This window comes from Pyrus communis, chromosome 6, assembly GCF_041283825.1.
Source record: "Pyrus communis isolate YQ-2024b chromosome 6, ASM4128382v1, whole genome shotgun sequence".
NCBI classification, from domain to species: Eukaryota; Viridiplantae; Streptophyta; class Magnoliopsida; order Rosales; family Rosaceae; genus Pyrus; species Pyrus communis.
The window spans coordinates 721,953-741,819 of NC_142570.1; the positions used below are offsets into that span (position 1 = coordinate 721,953).

Genomic DNA, 19,867 nt, shown 5'->3' on the forward strand with positions numbered 1-19,867 from the left:
TAATCCATTGGGCTAATACACCGAATGAGGAAAACAACACATGAGGAATTAAATTTTTTTTTTCTTTTTTGGAAAAACATGAAGAATTTAATTAGTTCTCCTTCTTGAACTACAAAGTTATACTCTGGGCCAATGGGCTTAACTCATCACATGCCATAAAATGAAAATGGAAAGGCCCAGAACGTAAAGGGCAAAAATGACAATTGCTGATAGTGGTGCTTCGACAATCTATAATGAGGGAAAGAGCTGTAAAGGTTTAAAAAATCAGGTTCCAATCAATGGTCAAGATGCTGCCACTTGTCAAATTAGGTGATAAGTTGTTAAGTTTGTTGCAATTGAGTTTACTTAACGTGTACGAAACTAGTATAAACAGAAACTCATGTAATGAGTGACTTGGTTTTTCTGCTTTCCCACTTTTCATATATTTTTATCCTTTTCTATTTGTACGGTTACAGTTAAGTCACGTTAACATTTTATATTACTATTGTGTTTTGTCTTAAATTCTCTATAAAAAAATCAATATAAAATGTTGACATGGCTTAACCGTGATCACATAAAATAAGAGGGGATTAGAGTGTATGGAAAGTAGAAGAGCAGAGAAGTCGGGTCCATGATTCAGACAGTTTGTGAATGAAATATACAGAAATAATTGTTCTCTACTTCTTCGTTCTGTGCTTTCTCTTTTCTGCAATCTCTGCTTCTCTTTCTTCTACAACCTCCATTGTCAAGCTCAAGGTTCATCATTCTCACAAGTATATCAAACGCCACCAACGTGGTATGAATCAAAGAGTTCGATGCTTAAGTTGGCAAAGAGTGTTTTAAGATTGCAAATTTATATGTTTAGGGTAATAAATAACGACTACGCAGAGAATGAAATGTCACCTTCTTTTATAGAGGCGTATAGTTGGGAAAAGTTATTTTCTTTGGTCGATATTGGATTTGAATTCATTGTTGTGTTGTTGACACGTGTTCTGACTCTGGAGCAATTGGATTCCTAGTTGAAGGAATAAGAGAAATTTTTAGTTGTGACGGAAACACAAGTGGTATACCATGTGTTTTAATAGGAATGGTGTGAAATTTTATTTTTTAATTTATTAACTTTTTAACACATATATCCCACTATTTATTTAATGACACGTAGTGTACTATTTCGTGTACCGATCACATTGAAATATCTCTCGAGGAATACAGAGCTTTCATTGGTTAGGTTAGCAGGAAGAAGTTGACTCCGAAGTTGTGACTCAGCAATCTTGCCTCGGGAGATGGTGGAGACTTGGTAGTTTAAAGATCAGTCAGAACAATATGATTGGATACGGGATTATAATTTAAGGTCGCCCTCTTGACATGAGATAATCATATTAAGAAAAAGTAACTTTTGTGGTGAACAAAGGCATGACAATCGGACAAGCCAAGGCCAAGGGCCCATCCCTTGTGCCTTGTGGCCCTTGCGTAGGACAGCATGTTGGAGAAAAGCTACTGATTCTACAAGACACACCAAGAGATAAAGACACCAAGACACGATGGAAACTTGGACACGCCTACCTATAAAAACTCTCTTTTAAAAAGTTGCATTCCCTATCTTTTTCCAGAACTTGCTGCGTAACTATCTTTTTTAGTCGTTTTCTTCCTCGTCAACCCATGCTAGTAAACTATCACAACCTTTTGATGTAATTCTCGTATTATTATTCTTTATGTTGTATAATTTTGACATTATCATTGCTGGTGATTTGAAATCACAGCCTCCTCATCGACTCATGAACCACAAGTATTTCTATTAGTCTTCATTTTACATTTCTCGAAAGATGCATGTTGGCTAGTTAGCCTAGCTATGATATCTTTCACGCCTTTCTTTCTGAATAAAAGTAGGGTTTTCCTAGCCTGATATATCCGACCTATACTCTAAATGATCTCACCATGTGTGTATTCTAATTATTTGATTTCTTTGATTACTAAAGCACAAGTTAGGAATCTAATTAATAACCGTATAGAAAATATTAATTGTCCCTTTTAGCTAAAGCCCTATGAATCCTTACTACTGCACACAAATGGCATCACTAGCCAGTGGACCATTGCAAGTTGTGCGATCCCTCTAGCTAGCTCCTCAACATTTCATAAGCGAGATGGCAGACAAAAGTATGAGTAGATTAAGTAATCTTGTTGGTGAGAAGATATTCGGTAGGATTGGTTTATTACTAGGCTTATGAGTCTTCTCACTAACTGATTATCTTTTAACCAACAAACCTATAGTCTACTGATATTTCTACCCATGACCTCACTTTTGATAGAAGTATCAATAGACTATAGTTTACTAAGCGAATTCTTATAAAATGACGTAGTCGGTGCATCCTATCACAAGTTTTTCCTCTTAGTTGATGTACACTTAAAAACGTACAAGTCGTTTAACTATAAAGAGATTATTGACTTATATGTTAGTCCCGTAAAAGCATGACCGACCAAAAGATTTATAAAAAAAATAGAAATAAAATTGAGAAAGTGAGAGTCGATGCCAAATGAAAAGGACGATGTTCAGTATTTGACGATTAGGGTTAACCAAGAAAAAATTTTGCGTTGATTTTTAGATATTCAGCAAAAGCAAAAGGACCAAGTTAATGTATAAACTTGGTTTCAAACATATTCACATATAATCATTTGGGTGTAGTTATAGGTTGACTCCCAACGTTTGCCATCGGGTGAGTGAGGAGTTGCCTTGTTGTCTATTGGCATGTTTTGCAGATACAAATTGTACTGGCCGGTTGGTTAACAGCTTAATTAAGCACTTTGAAAATTGAAAGATTAAATCAACATTATACAAAAATAGCACGTAACTTCTTGTGCGTGTGTTCAAAGTTCAAACTACTGAAATTGCAGGACATATTTTTTGAATATTTATCCACCCTTTCAACGTGCTTGAAAACGTACGTTCAGACTAAGTAATTTACTACTAATTTCTGTCGAGGCTTCGAGATCAAATCGATCACGTTGCATGGAGAGATTCTTAGCCTGCTCGATCTGATAATTATATTGTTTGCACATGGATTTCAACATGAGGCTTCTGGCGATGCAAAAACATTAATATTTGTTTAGCAATATTAAAATAAATTGTAGCATGCAACTTAAAAAATAATTGGTAAATAAATGATATATGTACATAAAACCTCATATACATATAATGAGACACACACCCTTAGATCAAACGATACAAGGCCTTCATATTTTCAACATTCTCCCTCATGGTTGGCAAATCAAAGACAAAAACATCGTGTACATAAATAAATTATCGTCTTAGTACTATATTCAACTTAAGACATCCAACCTAAAATTAAATAATAATCATGATATTAACAAACTGAAGGTCACTTTCCTTCCCTTCAAGTTTCAACCACCAATAGCAAATTATTAATATACAAATACCAATTTGATACAAGAGAAATACCTTTCACCATAACCTAACCCTAACCCTAATGAAAGGCAGCGACAATGACTTTCTTAAAAATTAGGGCAAAAATATCAGTGCTGAGTGCTGAACTGCACAGAGGCAAATTCTCTGCCCTTCCTTTTTTCGTGCCTTCTTATATCTTTTTATTTATGTGATCACGGTTAAGTTATGTCAACATTTTATATTACTATTTTTTTTTATCTTATTATCTTTAAAAAAATAATATAAAATGTTGACATGATTTAACCATGATCATACAAAACAAGAAGGCATGAAAAATGGAAATGAAGATTCTCTGCCTCCGAACTCCACTCCACTGCACTGTACTGCTTCAGTCATCAGTCCTTTCTTTTGAAACCGTGTACGGTCGTTTTTCATGGTCAGCCCCACATTTTTTAACTTTATAAAACCAACTGCGACTGAACCGTTGTCTAAAACGCGTCACGTACACCTTCGTAGATAAGCCAAAGCCTCCCTCTTTTCTCCTTCACACGCCCAACTTTCTTTGTTCTAACCTGGCAATCATGCAATTTTTAAATTCCTCAGAAATCAAGAGTTGAAAAATCTTCCTACTCTCGCTTTGGCGCGTGGACAATCGCTGAATGTAATATTAAGCTCTGATGTGTGTGCTGGTGTAAGAGCATCCTCACTCGATCACCAACGTCACCCTGATCTGAACCGCCCGTGTTGTTGACTCAATTGTTGGTCATGTTCTTTTCCCGTGTATCAATCAAGTTGTGCAAAAAGTTGGTGAAAGTAGGTAAGTTTGTTGATCTACAAAGATCAGAAAATTGAGCAACATCGTATGTCAAAATTAATCTTTCCCCCCTCGTAGCCTAATCCCGCTCCTAGAAAGAAACAGACAGATAAGTGACACAACGGAATAAGGCTAGAGCAATAACACTGTATGATGTTATAACCACTACTAAGTAGTAAAAGCTTAAGTTGTCAAAAAAATAGCCAACAATTGATGTATGTTAAGTCTACAGCCCACGAATAGTTAGGCAAATGTATAAATATGTTTTCGACATGCACCACCGTCACTTTGGTTCTACTATTGTCTAGAGAGTTGATCGCAAAATAAGACAAATGTGTGAATACAACTTGATTAAATTATTTTAAAATACAGTGAAATATATGTTCAAAAAATGAAAAACAAGAATTTTTTTTATTCATCAACAATGAGAAATAACAAATTAAAAACGACCCAACAAACTTATCATTTTATTATCATAATGAACGAACGTTACATATTAATTTTTCAAATTAATGAAAACAAATCAAATTAAAAGCTTTTCTGGTAAAGTTTTGTATTTTTTTTGTCTTTATTATTATTATTTTTAGTTTTTGTTATTGGTGGTTTGGTTATTTTTCTTTTTACTATATCTTTATCATCCCTTTCACTTCTCCAATTGGATTTACTTCTCCAATTAACCAAACAAATTACAAAAACCGAAAACAGAAGAAACAAGAGATTTACCAAAAAGGATAAAGAAGCTTACCAAGTTACAATAAATACAGCAACATAGGATTCCATCTCTAAATATCGCTCGCAAAAGTTACCATCTTTGTCAACCGCCACCACCACATGCGCGTCCGTTGTCGTTTCGAGACGAACAAGCCGTGGACTTTATTTCCAGAAGCCCTTATATATATCTCCAACAAACAAAAGCAGAAGCAGGACGCAGAAGTACTTCTTTCTTATCCTCAAGTATTCACCACTCACTCAGATTCTCCAATTTCCATCACAAAAGCGCTTTTGAACTGAAACTCTCAAAGCCCCCCTGCTCCTTCTCTCTGCTCACACAATTACAGCCAATCTATTTTTAGAAATTCAGTTTCCAAATTTAACCAATTTGGTTTTGTTTTTTTTTATATCCCTCTAAAATTGGTGGGTTCTATTTCTTTTGAAGAAAAGAAATATTCCAAGTATTTCTTATTTTTTCCTTTCAATCTACACGTAGAGAAAGTTGAAGAAGTAATCGATGGGTCTCCTTCTCTCAAAAAGTATTGTGAATTACATTTGCAATTCTTCTAATTCTCCCGTTTTCTCCAAGAAAAATGGTGGAGAATTCATCCCCATGCAAATTGAGAACATGGTTTCTTTAGTTTCCCGGACCGGAAGACAATTCCAGCGCTATGAAAAAGGTTGCCGCCAAGTTGTAGGGTATGTTTCATATCTCTGTTGTGATTTTTTTCAAATTTACATCTTTGGTTTCGGACCTATTTCAAAATTCTTCAATCTTAGAGCCTCGAAACTTAGAAAATCTCAATTGGGTTTTTGTTAAATGACTGAAAGTTGTGGTCTTTGTGATCAAATGCTTGAATTTAAGAAAATCTCAACTGGGTTTTTGGTAAAGTTGCGGTCTTTAAGATTAGATGAATGAATTATTGCTGTCATATGTGGGATTTTTTTATGTTTGTAATCTAATTTTTGTTGTGCTTATTTGGGAATTCTGCAGATGCATACCATACAGATACCGGAAAACCGAAAAATCTTCATCTGATGAGGAATTGGAAGTTCTTGTGATTAGTTCACAGAAGGGGAAAGGAATGTTGTTCCCAAAGGTACTACTTTTGTCCCATTTTACCACAGAAACTAGAAAGCATTTGTTTTTGTTTGTTGGTTTCGTTTTTCGATTGTCATTAACGTTTCTGCATTCGCAATGTGATTGATTACAGGGAGGTTGGGAAATGGATGAGTCGATTGAAGAGGCGGCGAAAAGAGAGACGCTAGAGGAAGCCGGCGTGACTGGCCATCTTGAAGTAAGTATCTGCAAAATACCAATAGAGCAATCCTGTTCTGTAGCAGTTTAGTTTAATTTCATTGAGTTGAATTGAATCCATTTACTCATCGACTGTTCGGATGATGTACTTGCAGACTAGATTGGGAATGTGGCGTTACAAGAGCAAAAGCCAGGGCACATTTCATGAGGGGTACATGTTCCCTTTGCTTGTCCAGCAGCAGTTGGACTTTTGGCCCGAGAAGAGTTCCCGCAAGCGTGAATGGGTACGTGGAGTTGCGATACATTTTGCTTGATTGTATGCTCTCCTAAATTTTGTTACGTCGGCTGAATTGAGTTATTAGTAGTTCTAAATTTTGGAATGCATTTCGTATTCTGCAGATGACAGTCGCTGAAGCTAGAGAAGCATGTCAAAATTGGTGGATGAAGGAAGCTTTGGAGAAATTAGTCTGTCGACAAATGCAGCCCCAACCAAAAGGAGAGGAAGAAGACACAACTTGTACATAGACACAGAGTCTTAGCTTTGGTGTGTTTTCTTTTCAAATTTTGGCGGACCACAGCGGTGTACGTAGGGAGGAAGAAGTAGTTTTCCGAAATAAAGAGCTCGCATTAGGAAAGAGGACGTCGGATGCCTTGCTGAATTGCGGTTGTGGGCATCTCTACATATTGTGTTCCTCCGACTGTTTCTTCTCGACTTAAGTAGTCACCAAAACGGGGACTGATTGCAAAACTGTACAATGAAGAAGAACATGTAGAAACAGAACATCGTGTAGATTTACAGATTCCATTCTTTCAATTCAATTGATCTTAATTCTTTTCAATGTGAACTTGAGAATTCGCCGATCTTATTTCTTTGATGAATTTGTGTTACTAATTCCATGACGATTCTTCAAACCATGCCTTGGTGTTGCGGCCAGGGTATTTCCGAACTGAGTGAATATACTTAGGGAAATGATTTCCGTGTACTTTCGTTTATTTTTGTTACGGAAATCTCTTGTTTACGCTTTAATTAAAGAATGAAAATCGATGACGTTGCAGTTGTCACCGTGAAAATTAGAATAGTAGGGAAAATGGTGGTGATGGGCAATATGTGGTGAGCAAGAGAACTAGAGAATTGAATAAGTGATACGGTTTGTTGTAGAAACAAAGCAATTAAGGTTGACCATAAAAGAATTTTGATGACGTATTAATCTTGTCTTTCACACATGCAACATACGAGCTATAACACTATTCATCCGAAAAGAAATCCTCCCTTGGCATGAATGCAGTTCAATGCCATCACCCCAAAAATAAAAAAATAATGAGAAGGATTTTGATCACAAATGATTCTTAATGTATTGTGAAGTCATCAGTTTGATCATTCATATTTTAAACTCATCAATTCCGTCCTCCATTTATTAGCTTACTCATCAATGTTGCCCTTACGGCTTGCCGTCTAATTTCGTTAAAAATTCTGTTAGCGTGCTGACATGTCATGTATTTGGATCTTACAAAGCCAATGATATAGTTTGAAACATAAAGAATTAAAATGGTGACTTCACAATCAGACAGGTCACAGATGACGACGCCATAAGCTAAGGAACAGGGATGGCATTGACGTAGGTTGAACCACGTGATTGTAAAATCCTGATGTCATGTAAGTTGTTATCTTAAAATAGAAATGAATCCCAGCAAGTCAATTATCACCTACTATTTTTGGTGCTCCATCAGGGTAAAACGGTCTTTATATACTTTTCATTATTCTCACATTTGCCTCAATCTTGTTTGTCATATCCGAAAGTATTTACCAGTTGGGACCCAAACTTATGTTTCGTTCTCACGTCTGACTGTCTGACAATCTGCTTCTTCTTCTTCACGGAAATCCCTTCACCCAAAAACCTCTGCAAAACCCCCAACACCTCCCAATCTCCATAACCCATCTCCACCGTCAATTTTCAATCTTAAAAATCGAAGTATGCCCGTGACCCAAAGCACCTGCACCTCCAATTTCCCGCCAAATCCCAACTCAGCGGTTCCACTTCCGCCCTATTCTTTGAGCTGCTCCGCCCTCAGCTCCGCCGCTTCTACATTCTTCACCAAAAGTAAAAACCCAATCTTCAAATCCAATTCAGCTCCTTTCCTCCGCGCCAAGCCCCAGCGCGGCGCTCGGTTAATCGCCAGTGCCGCGGGAACCGATTACTATAAGACCCTTAACGTCCTCAGAACTGCCACGCTGCAGGAGATCAAGTCCGCCTACCGAAAGGTTAGCTACTTCTTTCTGTTGTTTATTTTCCAATGCGTGTTATTTGCATACAAATTGAAGCAGACGAAACGATTTTTCAGAAATTTGTAAGTTGGATGCATTGAAAGTTGAAACCCAATTGCTGTAAGCAAAGCTGCTTGATATGTTCGAATGAGTGGTGATTAGCGAAAGATTTAGTTTTTTCATCCGGAAGGGTGTTGCAATTAAGCATGATACTCATATATAGATGATATAATCTAATTACATTTTGGTGTTGGATGGAAATTTGATATCGGAAATGGTGGAACTTGGAACAGTGTCATCCAGACAAGGGCGGTGGAGCTGAGGACAAGTTCAAAGAGATTAGTGCTGCGTATGAGGTATTACGATTTACGATTTCTAGTTTTTCTTCTTCAGTGATGCTGCATTGTCATTTTTCTCTTCATTTTCGCATTTCTGTTTTTCTTTTGGCATCAGTTTTCAGTAAAAGATGGGATTTTTTCTCATTCATTTTATCGTCATGTAGTGATTTGACTGTTGTTTTCTGAACTTCCAGAGTGTATTGCATATGATGCATCCATGCTCCGTTTTTCATTCATATTCTAATGAAGCATTTTTGTAGGTCCTATTAGATGGCGGGAAAAGGTCTCTATATGATCGCTTTGGTGTAGCTGGTTTACAGGGAGAATATGATTCCTCGAACATGGGTTCATGAGGGGTAAGATCTTCCTGGTCTTATCAGTAATATAGACATGAGAAAGTGCATTTTACCTTGTAATATTTGGTTGCTTTCCTAGTCAAGTAGATAACCTGTTTAATACAGACATGGGAAATTAAGTGCATTTTACTTAGTAATTTTTGGTTGCTTTCCTAGTGAAGTAGATACCGGTTTAACTGCATGCTAATGAATCATCAAAATTCTGTAGGTGGATCATTTTGACGTTTTCGATACTTTGGAGGGTCAGATGGGATTTTTGGTGGAAGGGGTGAATCAGGAGGCATGAACTTCAATTTCAGCAATAGGGGAAACCAGCGTCTTGACATTCGGTAACTGTGTAGCTTCACTGTTACTGTTGAATGATCTTCCCAATCTGTTTTTGAAGGCACATAAATTATGTTTTCTTGGCTTTTCTTTTAACTTTCATGTTGCAGGTGCTATCTGTGTTTGAGCTTTGAAGAATCCATTTTCAGGGTACAGAGAGAAATTGAAGTTTCTTGTGTTGAGATGTGATGACTGTGGTGGAACAGGTGCTAAATCTGATAAAGGAATAAAATCATGTACTGGTTGTGGAGGAAGAGGAGGGGTGATGAAAACTCAGAAAACACCATTTGGAATGATATCGCAGGTAAAAAGACATGCTTATAACATTAAAAATCATTGAAACTGCATTACGTCCAGTTACGCAAAAAGTTTTTTAGCCTCATAATGCAGACACCATAGATGTCTTCCTATAATTTTTTTCAAGACCACACTCTAAGAGATATGCTTCCCAGATGATATTTTGTGATTAATAGGTATCAACCTGTTCAAAATGTGGTGGTGATGGTATAATAATCACTGATCCTTGCCAGAGATGCAGTGGTGACGGACAAGTCCAGTCAACAAGAACTACGAACGTGATCATCCCAGTTGGTGTTAATGATGGATCCACAATGCAAATTCAAGGAGAGGGGAATTTTGATAAGAAAAGGTTTATACACAATTTAAATTTACGTGTGCGTTAAAAACTGTTTTGCTCATTTAGTCAAGTTGTTGATTTCTGTTCTTTGTTAATTCAATATGTTTGAAAACATACAACCTGTACGTCAGAAACCAATTCCAAATAAAATACCAACGTTTTCTGATCTACCCATGGCGTGCATTTTTCTAGTGCTGATGTGTTTGGCGTTCGATCATCTGTGGTAACAAAGGCATGCACTTTTATGTTGTACTTTTTAGAACTGGCGCGATTTGTTTCTACTTTTCAAGACTCTCGCTGTATGAGACTTGATATTAAGGCATGCCCTGAACTAATTTCTTTATCATCTGCACTATGGCAGGGGTAAAGCTGGTGATATCTACATAGTGCTCCATGTAGATGAAGAGGCTGGAATTCGTAGAGATGGTCTCAATCTGTACTAAAAAATCAATATTGATTACACCGAGGCCATTTTAGGGACCGTCATAAAGGTAATCCTAGCATTATCACTTAGTGAAGGTCTAGGAATACCAATGTTCTTTTATTTGGTATAAGTCGTATGACATGGAAATTGTGATGTAAATTCAGGTTGAAACTGTTGAAGGTTTGAAAGAGCTGCGCATTCCTTTGGGAATTCAGCCTGGAGACTCGAGACAGTGAAGTTGCGACGCATGGGGGTTCCAGACATCAACAGACCTTCTGCTCGAGGAGATCATCACTTTACTGTAAATGTTCTGATCCCAAAGATGATCAGGTTGGAATCCTTAAACTATGTTATGCTTTCTTCTTTCCTCTAGTTTAAACTTATTAGTTGAACTTGGCATCCAGCTTGATATCTCAATACCTTGCTTTCTGTTCTTCATTGGAATTTATTGTAACTTTAATGACAGTGATAAGGAATGTGCCCTTGTCGAAGAACTGGCTTCACTTAAGTCATCTAGAGAAGGCCATTCAGCTGCTCCCAAAGGCACTGGTATAGTTTCGGGACTCTTATAAACCACTATCTAAGTTGAAACACCATAGTAGGTTTAAATTATGACTGTAGGAAAAATTCGTGCTTATTTCAGGGATACGAGATGGGAACTTTGGCAAGCATAGAACCAGTGCTTCAAACCAGGCGACTAAACATTCTGCATCCTTGTGGGAGTCGATAAAGGGCGTATTGGGGTATGCCTCAGTCGCAGTTCGTTTCTACAGTTCTGATTTTCAGTCTTAAACATGCCCTTACGTTCATTTGAAAGAGAAAACGTTCCTCGATCCTTGAACTCATCTTGCATACGCACGAGCCTTTCTTAACCATTTGCCCATTTCTCAGGAAGAGGCAGTCGGGAGAGGGATTTGCATCACTCAGCGTGGACAGGCCACCATTGTCACGGGGTTCATTCAAGCCAAAACCCTCGTATATGGCATCATTTTTTACTGTTTTAGTTGTAACGTGTATTTGTACCGTGATAGGAAAAACCGATAACCTCACTTTGTTGCTGCAAAAGGATGGTTCTCCTCGTACTCGTAGAACAAAAAAGAACAACGTTGATAGAAATACAAAGTCTTAAAAGTTGCTAACTATGATGTAGTTTTTACCTACAACATTATACATTGGATTTTAGGAAATCCTAAGTCCTTCCTCTGTCGTCCAAATGTATTTCACAGTCCTGATTGTCGAGGAAAATTTCGAATATTATCTAGTTTTTACGAGGAGAGTGATTCGAGCTCGGAATACAAAGAGACGACATGCTAATCAACTCTAGTTTTTGTGATGTACATAATAGTGGAGTAGTTTGTGTTGGGGATGCTATTCCACCAATTATAATTTGAGAAATGATACACTTTTTTCGCCTTTCATATTCTTGTCTGATCATGTCTTTTGTTTTCGTTCGAATAAAGAATGGTATGTGAAAAGCTAAAAAATATGTATAAAAATCTTCTTTTTTATTTATTTATTTATAATTATTTAAATGAAATAGTAACAGTACGTACGTGACGGCATTCCAGAAAAATTACTCAAAATAGTGGGCAGGGTGGCTGGTCCAGGTAGACCTCGACCCGAGCCCAAGTCGAATGGACAAAACCCTTAAACGCGACCCATGAAATACCTACCGCAAGATCTTCTTCTAGGGTTTAGCTGAGAGCCCGTTTCTGCTCTACCGCTCGGTCATCTCCTTACGAACCCGACGTCGCCATGGTACCTCTCTCTCTCTAAATCTTAACAATATTAATCACGTATCTACTGCTTCTGCGTTTGATTTTCCATTCTTAATCTGTTAATATTTAGTGGTTATGTGATGATTGCTATTGTTCTTTGCTTTACTTTTGTTTGTTAAACTTGGGATTTATGTTAAGATTATACTCTGATTGTATGATGGATGCCATATTTAAATCATTGAAAAATTAGCATAAACTTGTTTTAGTTTAGCTCAGAAGAAAATGGTGACAATTTATGCTTGAATGTGCTTCCTTTTCCTTAGGAGTTGTAGATGGTTTTCCTATGGATGACTATTGAGTGCCCGAAATAGAAAATGGGTGTCCGGGATTTCGCGGTGGTCCAGTACTCGCTGTGGTACCGGAGCACCTCTGCTTTGGCTCCTGATCGAGTACTCAATAAGTATGAAGATAACCATTTGCTATTTTAGGTGCCCAACCGCCACTGTCGCCTCCATTAGTCACGCCTTAGTTTATGGATGCCTCTTAGACTTCAAAGTTACGTATCTGACAATGAACTGTGCGCGAAGTGTCCGCTTCCTTGTATTCAGGATGATTTTGTTAAGTGTGTTCTGGTTCTTGAATATGGTTATTATATTATTGTCGAAGTTATTGTTTATCTGCACACGTCGTGTAAAACTGTTCTTTTGCGATTATCTTGGTGTTGGTTAGTAATTTCTTATGCTGCGTCTTGTAATTGAGTTTTTGTTTATTCAGATTGCATAATCCCTGTTGTGGTTTGTGTTTCTGTGTGATTTGTTTGATAATGGATCATTTCAAATGTGGTAATGTCGTAGGTGAACGTTCCGAAAACAAAGAAGACCTACTGCAAGAGCAAGGAGTGCAAAAAGCACACCTTGCACAAGGTTACCCAATACAAGAAAGGAAAGGATAGCCTTGCTGCTCAGGGAAAGAGGCGTTATGATCGTAAGCAGTCAGGTTATGGAGGGCAGACCAAACCAGTGTTCCACAAGAAGGTAAAGATTGAGTTCTTGCCCCCTTTTCATACGGGGAATGTATAAAGAATAATTGAAAACCAAATGTCTAGATATTTCTATTTCCGCAGATTGATTTCTCTGTTCTCATTGTTTGTTTTTTCAATAATGATCACGTTAAACTTTATAATCAGGCAAAAACGACCAAGAAGATTGTTCTGAGGCTCCAATGCCAGGGTTGCAAGCATGTGTCCCAGCACCCGATCAAGGTTAGTGTATTTTGTGTGCAATTCGCTTGTTTTTGTGTATAACCGCGTTTTTTTTGCTAATGGTTGATTGTTGGCACTGATTTCTGCAGAGGTGCAAGCATTTTGAGATTGGTGGAGACAAGAAGGGGAAGGGAACCTCTCTTTTCTAAATTTACTGCTTCTGACAGATGTTGTGTTACTTTTCTATCTTGTTGGAGCTTTAAAGCAAATATCGTGGCTTTAACCGTCCCTATTATTAGTCTTCTGTTAAACCGCAGATTGTTCTTGAAGATCTTTTTCCGACTTTGAATTGATATTAGAGTTTCTGTTTTAAATTGATATGGCATTTTGATATTTTCGTTCATTTCGTATTCATGGGATGTCTGGCTGCATCCTTGTCTTTGATGTTGGACAACCAAACAAGATCATGGTATTTTGATCTTCTGTTTTCTTTATGTTTTAGTTTTCCATTTCCTATTTGTGTTCTAGATCTCCACGACTTGAAGCGATTGAACTTGGCAGAGAACAATTTTTCCGGCGAGATTTCGCCAGGTTTGAACAATCTGGTGTTAGCTTTGGTGCTCCAAAACAAGAAGCTTTCTAGGTCTATTTTTGAGCTGAAGCTCCCCAAACTCCATGAGTTCAATATGTCCAATAATTCAGGTTATCCAATTCCCCAACAGGAACAAATAATAGTCGGAGGACCCGAATCTTTTCCGTTCCAACACACCTCGTAATCCATACAAAGGTTTATGTTTTTATCATCACAATGGTAGGGCTTACTTTTGGGATGAGATCCTTCTCGGATCTCATTGTCCAGAGCCTAACAACCAGACAATCTAAACCTTTCAAATTAAATTTGATGTTCTCCTTTAATTCATTCCAGTGACCCATCTCATAAATCAAAGACTTCGATCTCTCTTTTTCACACAAACCAAGAGTCCTGATTTTCTAGTTCAGACAGTAAGGTCCGGGATCCAAATTCTTCCTTTTGATATAACGTGCAGGCTAACGTGATTATTTGTGCAAATATTATGATAATAAAACAACTAAACAAGGTCTTATGTATCTAGTAAGTTGGCCCACTTGGTAAAGCAAATGCAGACGAATCAGATCTGTGCTTTGCAAGGGCAGAGCAATTTGTAGTGTGCATCAGATAAAGGGATAATTTGCTGTATACCAACTAATCACTTGAATGGTGTGATGTCTACTAGGATCACGTCATTCGTAGGAAAAATTTCGTAGAAGTATACGAGCTTTTGTATTTTGATGCTATATGTATCTTGGTGCTATCTGATCCGCACAATTATGTAGGTCACTCAAACCACATCATTCATAAAGCAGTTCTCGTAGACCTTTAAGCAGTTGGATTATTACGAACCAAGCGAGAGAGCTGCCCTAATTAGTTAGTCTAACCGAAGTTTCCCAACAACTGTGTAAACCCTGACTAGAGTAGAAATATGAATTCAATTGTGCTTCGGATATCAAATTTAATTGGTAAGAAATATGTAGCTAAAGTGGTTAAGAGTATTTACCGAAGTCTTGTGTTCGGTTTTCTCCTTGTAATGTCCTTTGTAACAAAAAAGGGAAAATAAATCAAGTGGAGACGTGCAGGTGGACAGCCTTGAACATCATAAGCCAGAAAAAGCTAGCTACAAAAGTAAAGATGGTAGCAGAAAATGTTGTCGATCATGACCAAAATGTGTAGATTGACAGATGCTCTCATGATTTCTTAATTAAATCTAAAAATATTTTGAGGGGTTACCTTTTCTTGTGAATAATAATCTTGAGCTGTCTTTTTTCTCAGTCTTCCTCTTAATACTGTAATTAACACTTTCTTGTGAAAATGTACAATCTAAGTCCTAATTAGTCTTAACTAATTAATTAAGAAAAACATATTTGTTTGTGGAGTGTTGAAATGCAAGTAAGCTCCGATAAAATGGAGCTTTATTTTCTTACGAAGTAATTAACCCTCCTACACATTACTAATATGCTAATACAAGAGTGATCACTAGCTAGTATTTGAAAATTAACAAGGATACTAATATAATTAAGTAGTACAAGGGTCAGTTTCACTGAGAGTAAAATGGAGAGTAGGTACCTATAATTTAAGGGGGTGTTAGCAATTTTCTCTTTAAACATCTCTTTTTATATTCTCATTTTTCTGTATGCTTTTTTAATGTTGTTTGATGATTATAAATTTAGAACTATTCGAGGTAAAGTAAGAATGACTGTAATAGAAAATAAGATACGAGAAAATTGGTTAAGATGATTTGGACACATAAACCGAAGACCAATATGCTCTAGTTAGAAGATGCAATTATGAGACGGAGACTCGGGATAAAAGTGGTAATGGAAGATTTAGGAAGACTTGGAAAGAGATTATAAGAGAACATATGAATACTTGGAGCTAACAGAAGACTTGGCACAAAACCGAGCTCAGTAGTGTCCTAGGATTCATGCAGTAGATCCCACTTGGTAGATAAAGCTTGGTTGTTGTTGTTTTGTATCATTTAGGTCATCCCCTTAAAGAGCAATTCAACAAAAAATCAACCAAAACCATCAATCATTTAACCATTCGATTGTTGTCATAAATAGACGGGCTCAATCATCATACAACATTGCAGGATTTTAAAATGACGTAAAAGAAGAAACTCCAATCGAGAAGGTTGCTAACATTGTTCATTACATATGAGTCATTTATAGTTAACCATACAAGAAAGTAACTGCAGCTAGCTGTACATATATGACTATACATGTGGCGTAAATTTACATCCGTACGTGTATGGACAATGTATTTAATTACCAACTAATCAAACCAAAAGATTGCGGTTTTCTTTGTTTCGGACCAACGGCCTCAACTAATTCAGTAGAAGAAATGCAACGTCCAGCGCTACGTGCAAGAAATATGCACATATCGATCAATATTATGGCCTCCCAATCAGCTATCAGATAGGAGATAGCAGATAGGAATTTAAGCTGATATCAAATGGCAATGCAGATCTCTCTCTCTCTCTCTCTCTCTCTCTCTCTCTCTGTGCATGTGTGATGACGATGTGTTGGTGTTTTTGTGTTTGAGAGAGAGAGAGAGAGAGAGGCTGACACGGAAAGCATGCAACATGAATTATGACGAACAGCTACTTAATTTCTTTGTCATTATATTCTTGTTTTCCTCTTTTCGGCCGAAATTATATTTCAATTTAGATTATGATTCGGTTTGAGATCTCGGCCCAAACCCTATGTAAGCCGTAGGGTTTAGTTGAAAGGCTAGCAACTTGGCTGTTTTGGCACTCCTCATAATGCTTCATTATTCGATATTTACATGCCTTCAAGAAAAGTGCATCTATGTTTTCTAAGGGCTATCCCGTGTTTTACTGTTATAGAGCGAGACATTCGACAATATATCAAAGACTGAAACACCAATGCAGATGTTTATATGCGAGAAGCTTCCTAAGGAGTATTTTGTTTTATTGTTATAAAGCGGAATATTCAAATTCAACAACATATCTAAAACTATGCATCGACCCATCAATACACACACACACACACTTGATATTAAGAATAGGAATATCGAACTAACGACAGATCAAATAATCCTCTCGAGCTACAGAGTAAAATCCTCTATTAAAAGCCCATTGTACATATATTTTAACCTAAAACATGTTATTATTTTCTTGTCTCGGTTTCTTGAGTGTCCATACATACGCAGTCCATAGATAAAATGGTGATGACAAGTTAAACTGCATGCATCGTTCTCCCACCGCACCTTCCATAAAAATTGTTTGTTAGACAGGTGGTCCTACTCTCCTACTTGAATATGATTTCAACAGCTCCATATCTGCCTGATGATCCAACACAAAAATAAAAATATAAACAAATAAAAACACCCACCAATTGTTATTTGCATTGATTTATGAATCGACAACTCGTACTAAGATTTCCAACAAATGTTCATATTCTTTAATTACCATATATATGATTCGAATATGATTTCATAAGGCCAGTATCCAATCCAACTAAGAGTATCTCATACAATATAGGGTTTTAGGTTTGCACTCATACGTTTCAGGTTCAAAACTCTCACATTTATTAAATTATTGTAATAGTTTTAAATCATCAACCCTCCTCTTAATAATAATAAGTTTGGTGTAATGGTATAAGTGTTTTTTTTTTTTTTTCCGTTTTTAGAGGGTGAAGGTTTATGTCCCCTTTTTTTTCATTATTTTCTTCTTCTTTTTTCTTGTATTACGAGGGGCAAGATTTATGGCCCCTGGCCTTGACTAGGTATAACTTTTGTTTTTCGTTATCAATAAAATTTCTCTTGTATCACTGAGGTTTCCTAAAAAAAAAAGTTTACCTCATGTGCTCTCGTATATAAATAAGGATCTTTTAGAAGGAAGAAGATTAGAAGAAGTTTCCTTCCAAGTAATAATTTAGCACAAACTCGTTGGATGTTGTTAACCAGTGCTAAGATAGGTGACACAATGAGAAAACATTTGGTTGGGTTAATGATTCGGTTCCCTTACAATCTTTTGAACATCTTAGCATTCTTTTATCGAATGCTAAAGAAAAAAAAATTATAATAAAAACAAAAAGATTATCAGGCGAAACCCTAACAGTTAGTCTTTGTATTGTTTAATAGTAAAATCTCTCAAATGACATTAATGTGGGAGCAACTTTCTGCTTCGGATATTGACGAAAACCTACACACATAAAGAAAAGAGATGAACGGAGTTTGACTAACACCGGTGTGGTGTTAGTCAAAGGGCCTCTGATGTTTAAGGTAGAAAGATTGTAGGAAATAATAAGAGTGGTGAGAGTTTTTAATTATTGGAAGTGGCTGGCCTTTGCCATTTATAGAGAACTGAGGAGTTAACCCCTAACGTCCAGGTTTGTTGACTCTATTAGCCGTTCAGGTTCGTTAAACCTGTTAGCAGAGTGTTCCAATGGATGGATATTCTTTTGAGATTCCTGAAATATGCTTTAAAGAGTCTTGCCCTGCTAAGAGACTAATGGGCAAGCCTATGACATATTAAGATAACCTGCGTAGGTTGTGTGGCGATCAACTTGAACCGTTGGCAATGAATTGGGCTTGGGAGCTTGTTGATTGGAGACTTCTAAGAGCTTCATTGAGAATGTGGTACGTTAGTTCATTAGGGTTTGACTAACGATTAACGTATTCTGTCAAAAGGCACAGTAATCATATTTGATAAATTGTAAACGTGGCATACCCATTGATCGGGATATTTTATGTTCTCACTATTAAAGTTGTGAAATAATGATAGCTCTTTAGTTCGAACTACATCATTTCAAAAGAATAAATAGATTATTTGGCTATAGATTTTTAATAAGGAACTTTAACGAAAATCTCCCAGTACAGTTCATTTTAATAAAAAACCACAATTTTATACTAAAAAGAGAATCCTGGTACTATTTACTTTACCCTTTATTTTGTTCTTATCATTAAAACTCAAAATTTTCAACCCATTTCATTAGTTTCCCTTTTTTAATATCCAATGCCCAATTGAGAGTTTAATTGACAACTACACAAGGTAGCATTTGGAATATGTGTGGATCCATCATTCATATATAATTCGAAATGTATACCTGCAAATTGGTAGATATACGGTCTTAATCCAAATTTATTATTTCAACCCAAAAATAAGAAAATTGGTAACATATAATATATATATATATATATATATATATATATATATATATATATGGGATATGATCAAGGGACAAATATTTGTACAAGTACTTTTACACTCTTTTTAAGCCTTTTGATTACATGACATCCAATGATTCTTATTTATTCATTAAATGACATGAATGCTTATGTGGATTTTAATTAATATTAAAGATAAAATAAACCTGAAAAAAAAAACATAAAATCTGAAAAATTAAAACTAAAATTAAAAAAAGGAAGAAACCTAGTTGTACGCAATCCTCTGTCTCCCCCTCTGCAGAAATCGCAACTACCCCCTACACAACCTGCAAGCAAAGACCCCCGTGCTTCATAGTTATCAAATGTTCCATTCACAACCGAGAACTAGAGAATGTTCTGTAAACAAATATGCAATGATTTAATGATTTGGTACAAATGAAGAACTAATGGGATTGAAATTTTTCTACAGGTACCACGCAAAACTAGTTGTTACAAGTTCGTTCTATATGCATTCACAATGAAAGATTTTTTTTTTATTTTTGAAAATTTGAAAGTTTAGTGTAGAGGTTCTTTATTTATTTATTATTTTTTTGAGAGAATCGATAGAATTTCATTAATATAACCAACCACTTACAAGAATGCCAGTTGGATACATATACTTCATTGAACGTAAACTATGCAGGTGCAGTCCTTGGTTCATTTTCACTTGTGCTGATACTTGTCGGTCTCCATCGTGT

At 36.5% G+C, this 19,867-nt stretch overlaps 2 protein-coding genes and 1 pseudogene across 3 annotated transcripts; all 3 read left to right on the forward strand.

The window, feature by feature from the left end:
- The first annotated feature begins 5,115 nt into the window (after positions 1-5,115).
- On the forward strand, positions 5,116-7,001 carry LOC137711629 (nudix hydrolase 18, mitochondrial-like). Its single transcript, XM_068450884.2, has 5 exons — positions 5,116-5,603; positions 5,899-6,004; positions 6,119-6,202; positions 6,318-6,446; positions 6,562-7,001. Exons 1-5 carry the CDS (start codon positions 5,422-5,424, stop codon positions 6,685-6,687), a joined length of 627 nt encoding a protein of 208 aa, XP_068306985.2. The 5' UTR covers positions 5,116-5,421; the 3' UTR covers positions 6,688-7,001.
- A 981-nt stretch (positions 7,002-7,982) lies between these two features.
- On the forward strand, positions 7,983-11,775 carry LOC137710256 (uncharacterized; annotated as a pseudogene). Its single transcript, XR_015963296.1, has 11 exons — positions 7,983-8,422; positions 8,719-8,781; positions 9,024-9,119; positions 9,328-9,448; positions 9,554-9,747; positions 9,917-10,092; positions 10,442-10,571; positions 10,669-10,834; positions 10,971-11,053; positions 11,148-11,247; positions 11,396-11,775. The product of XR_015963296.1 is annotated as an uncharacterized LOC137710256 (transcript).
- A 328-nt stretch (positions 11,776-12,103) lies between these two features.
- LOC137711021 (large ribosomal subunit protein eL42) lies at positions 12,104-13,797 on the forward strand. Its single transcript, XM_068450215.2, has 4 exons — positions 12,104-12,262; positions 13,077-13,256; positions 13,409-13,483; positions 13,573-13,797. The coding sequence occupies exons 1-4, from the start codon at positions 12,260-12,262 to the stop codon at positions 13,630-13,632; spliced, it is 318 nt and encodes a 105-aa protein (XP_068306316.1). The 5' UTR covers positions 12,104-12,259; the 3' UTR covers positions 13,633-13,797.
- The last annotated feature ends 6,070 nt before the right edge of the window (positions 13,798-19,867 follow it).

Excerpts from the sequence above, each read along its gene's own strand:
- LOC137711629 (XM_068450884.2), top strand. The coding sequence starts at position 5,422 with ATGGGTCTCCTTCTCTCAAAAAGTATTGTGAATTACATTTGCAATTCT. Across the intron at positions 6,005-6,118 it reads AAGGAATGTTGTTCCCAAAG|GGAGGTTGGGAAATGGATGA; the intron begins GTACTACTTTTG and ends GATTGATTACAG. Across the intron at positions 6,203-6,317 it reads GCGTGACTGGCCATCTTGAA|ACTAGATTGGGAATGTGGCG; the intron begins GTAAGTATCTGC and ends ATGTACTTGCAG.
- LOC137711021 (XM_068450215.2), top strand. Across the intron at positions 13,257-13,408 it reads AACCAGTGTTCCACAAGAAG|GCAAAAACGACCAAGAAGAT; the intron begins GTAAAGATTGAG and ends CTTTATAATCAG. Across the intron at positions 13,484-13,572 it reads TGTCCCAGCACCCGATCAAG|AGGTGCAAGCATTTTGAGAT; the intron begins GTTAGTGTATTT and ends TGATTTCTGCAG.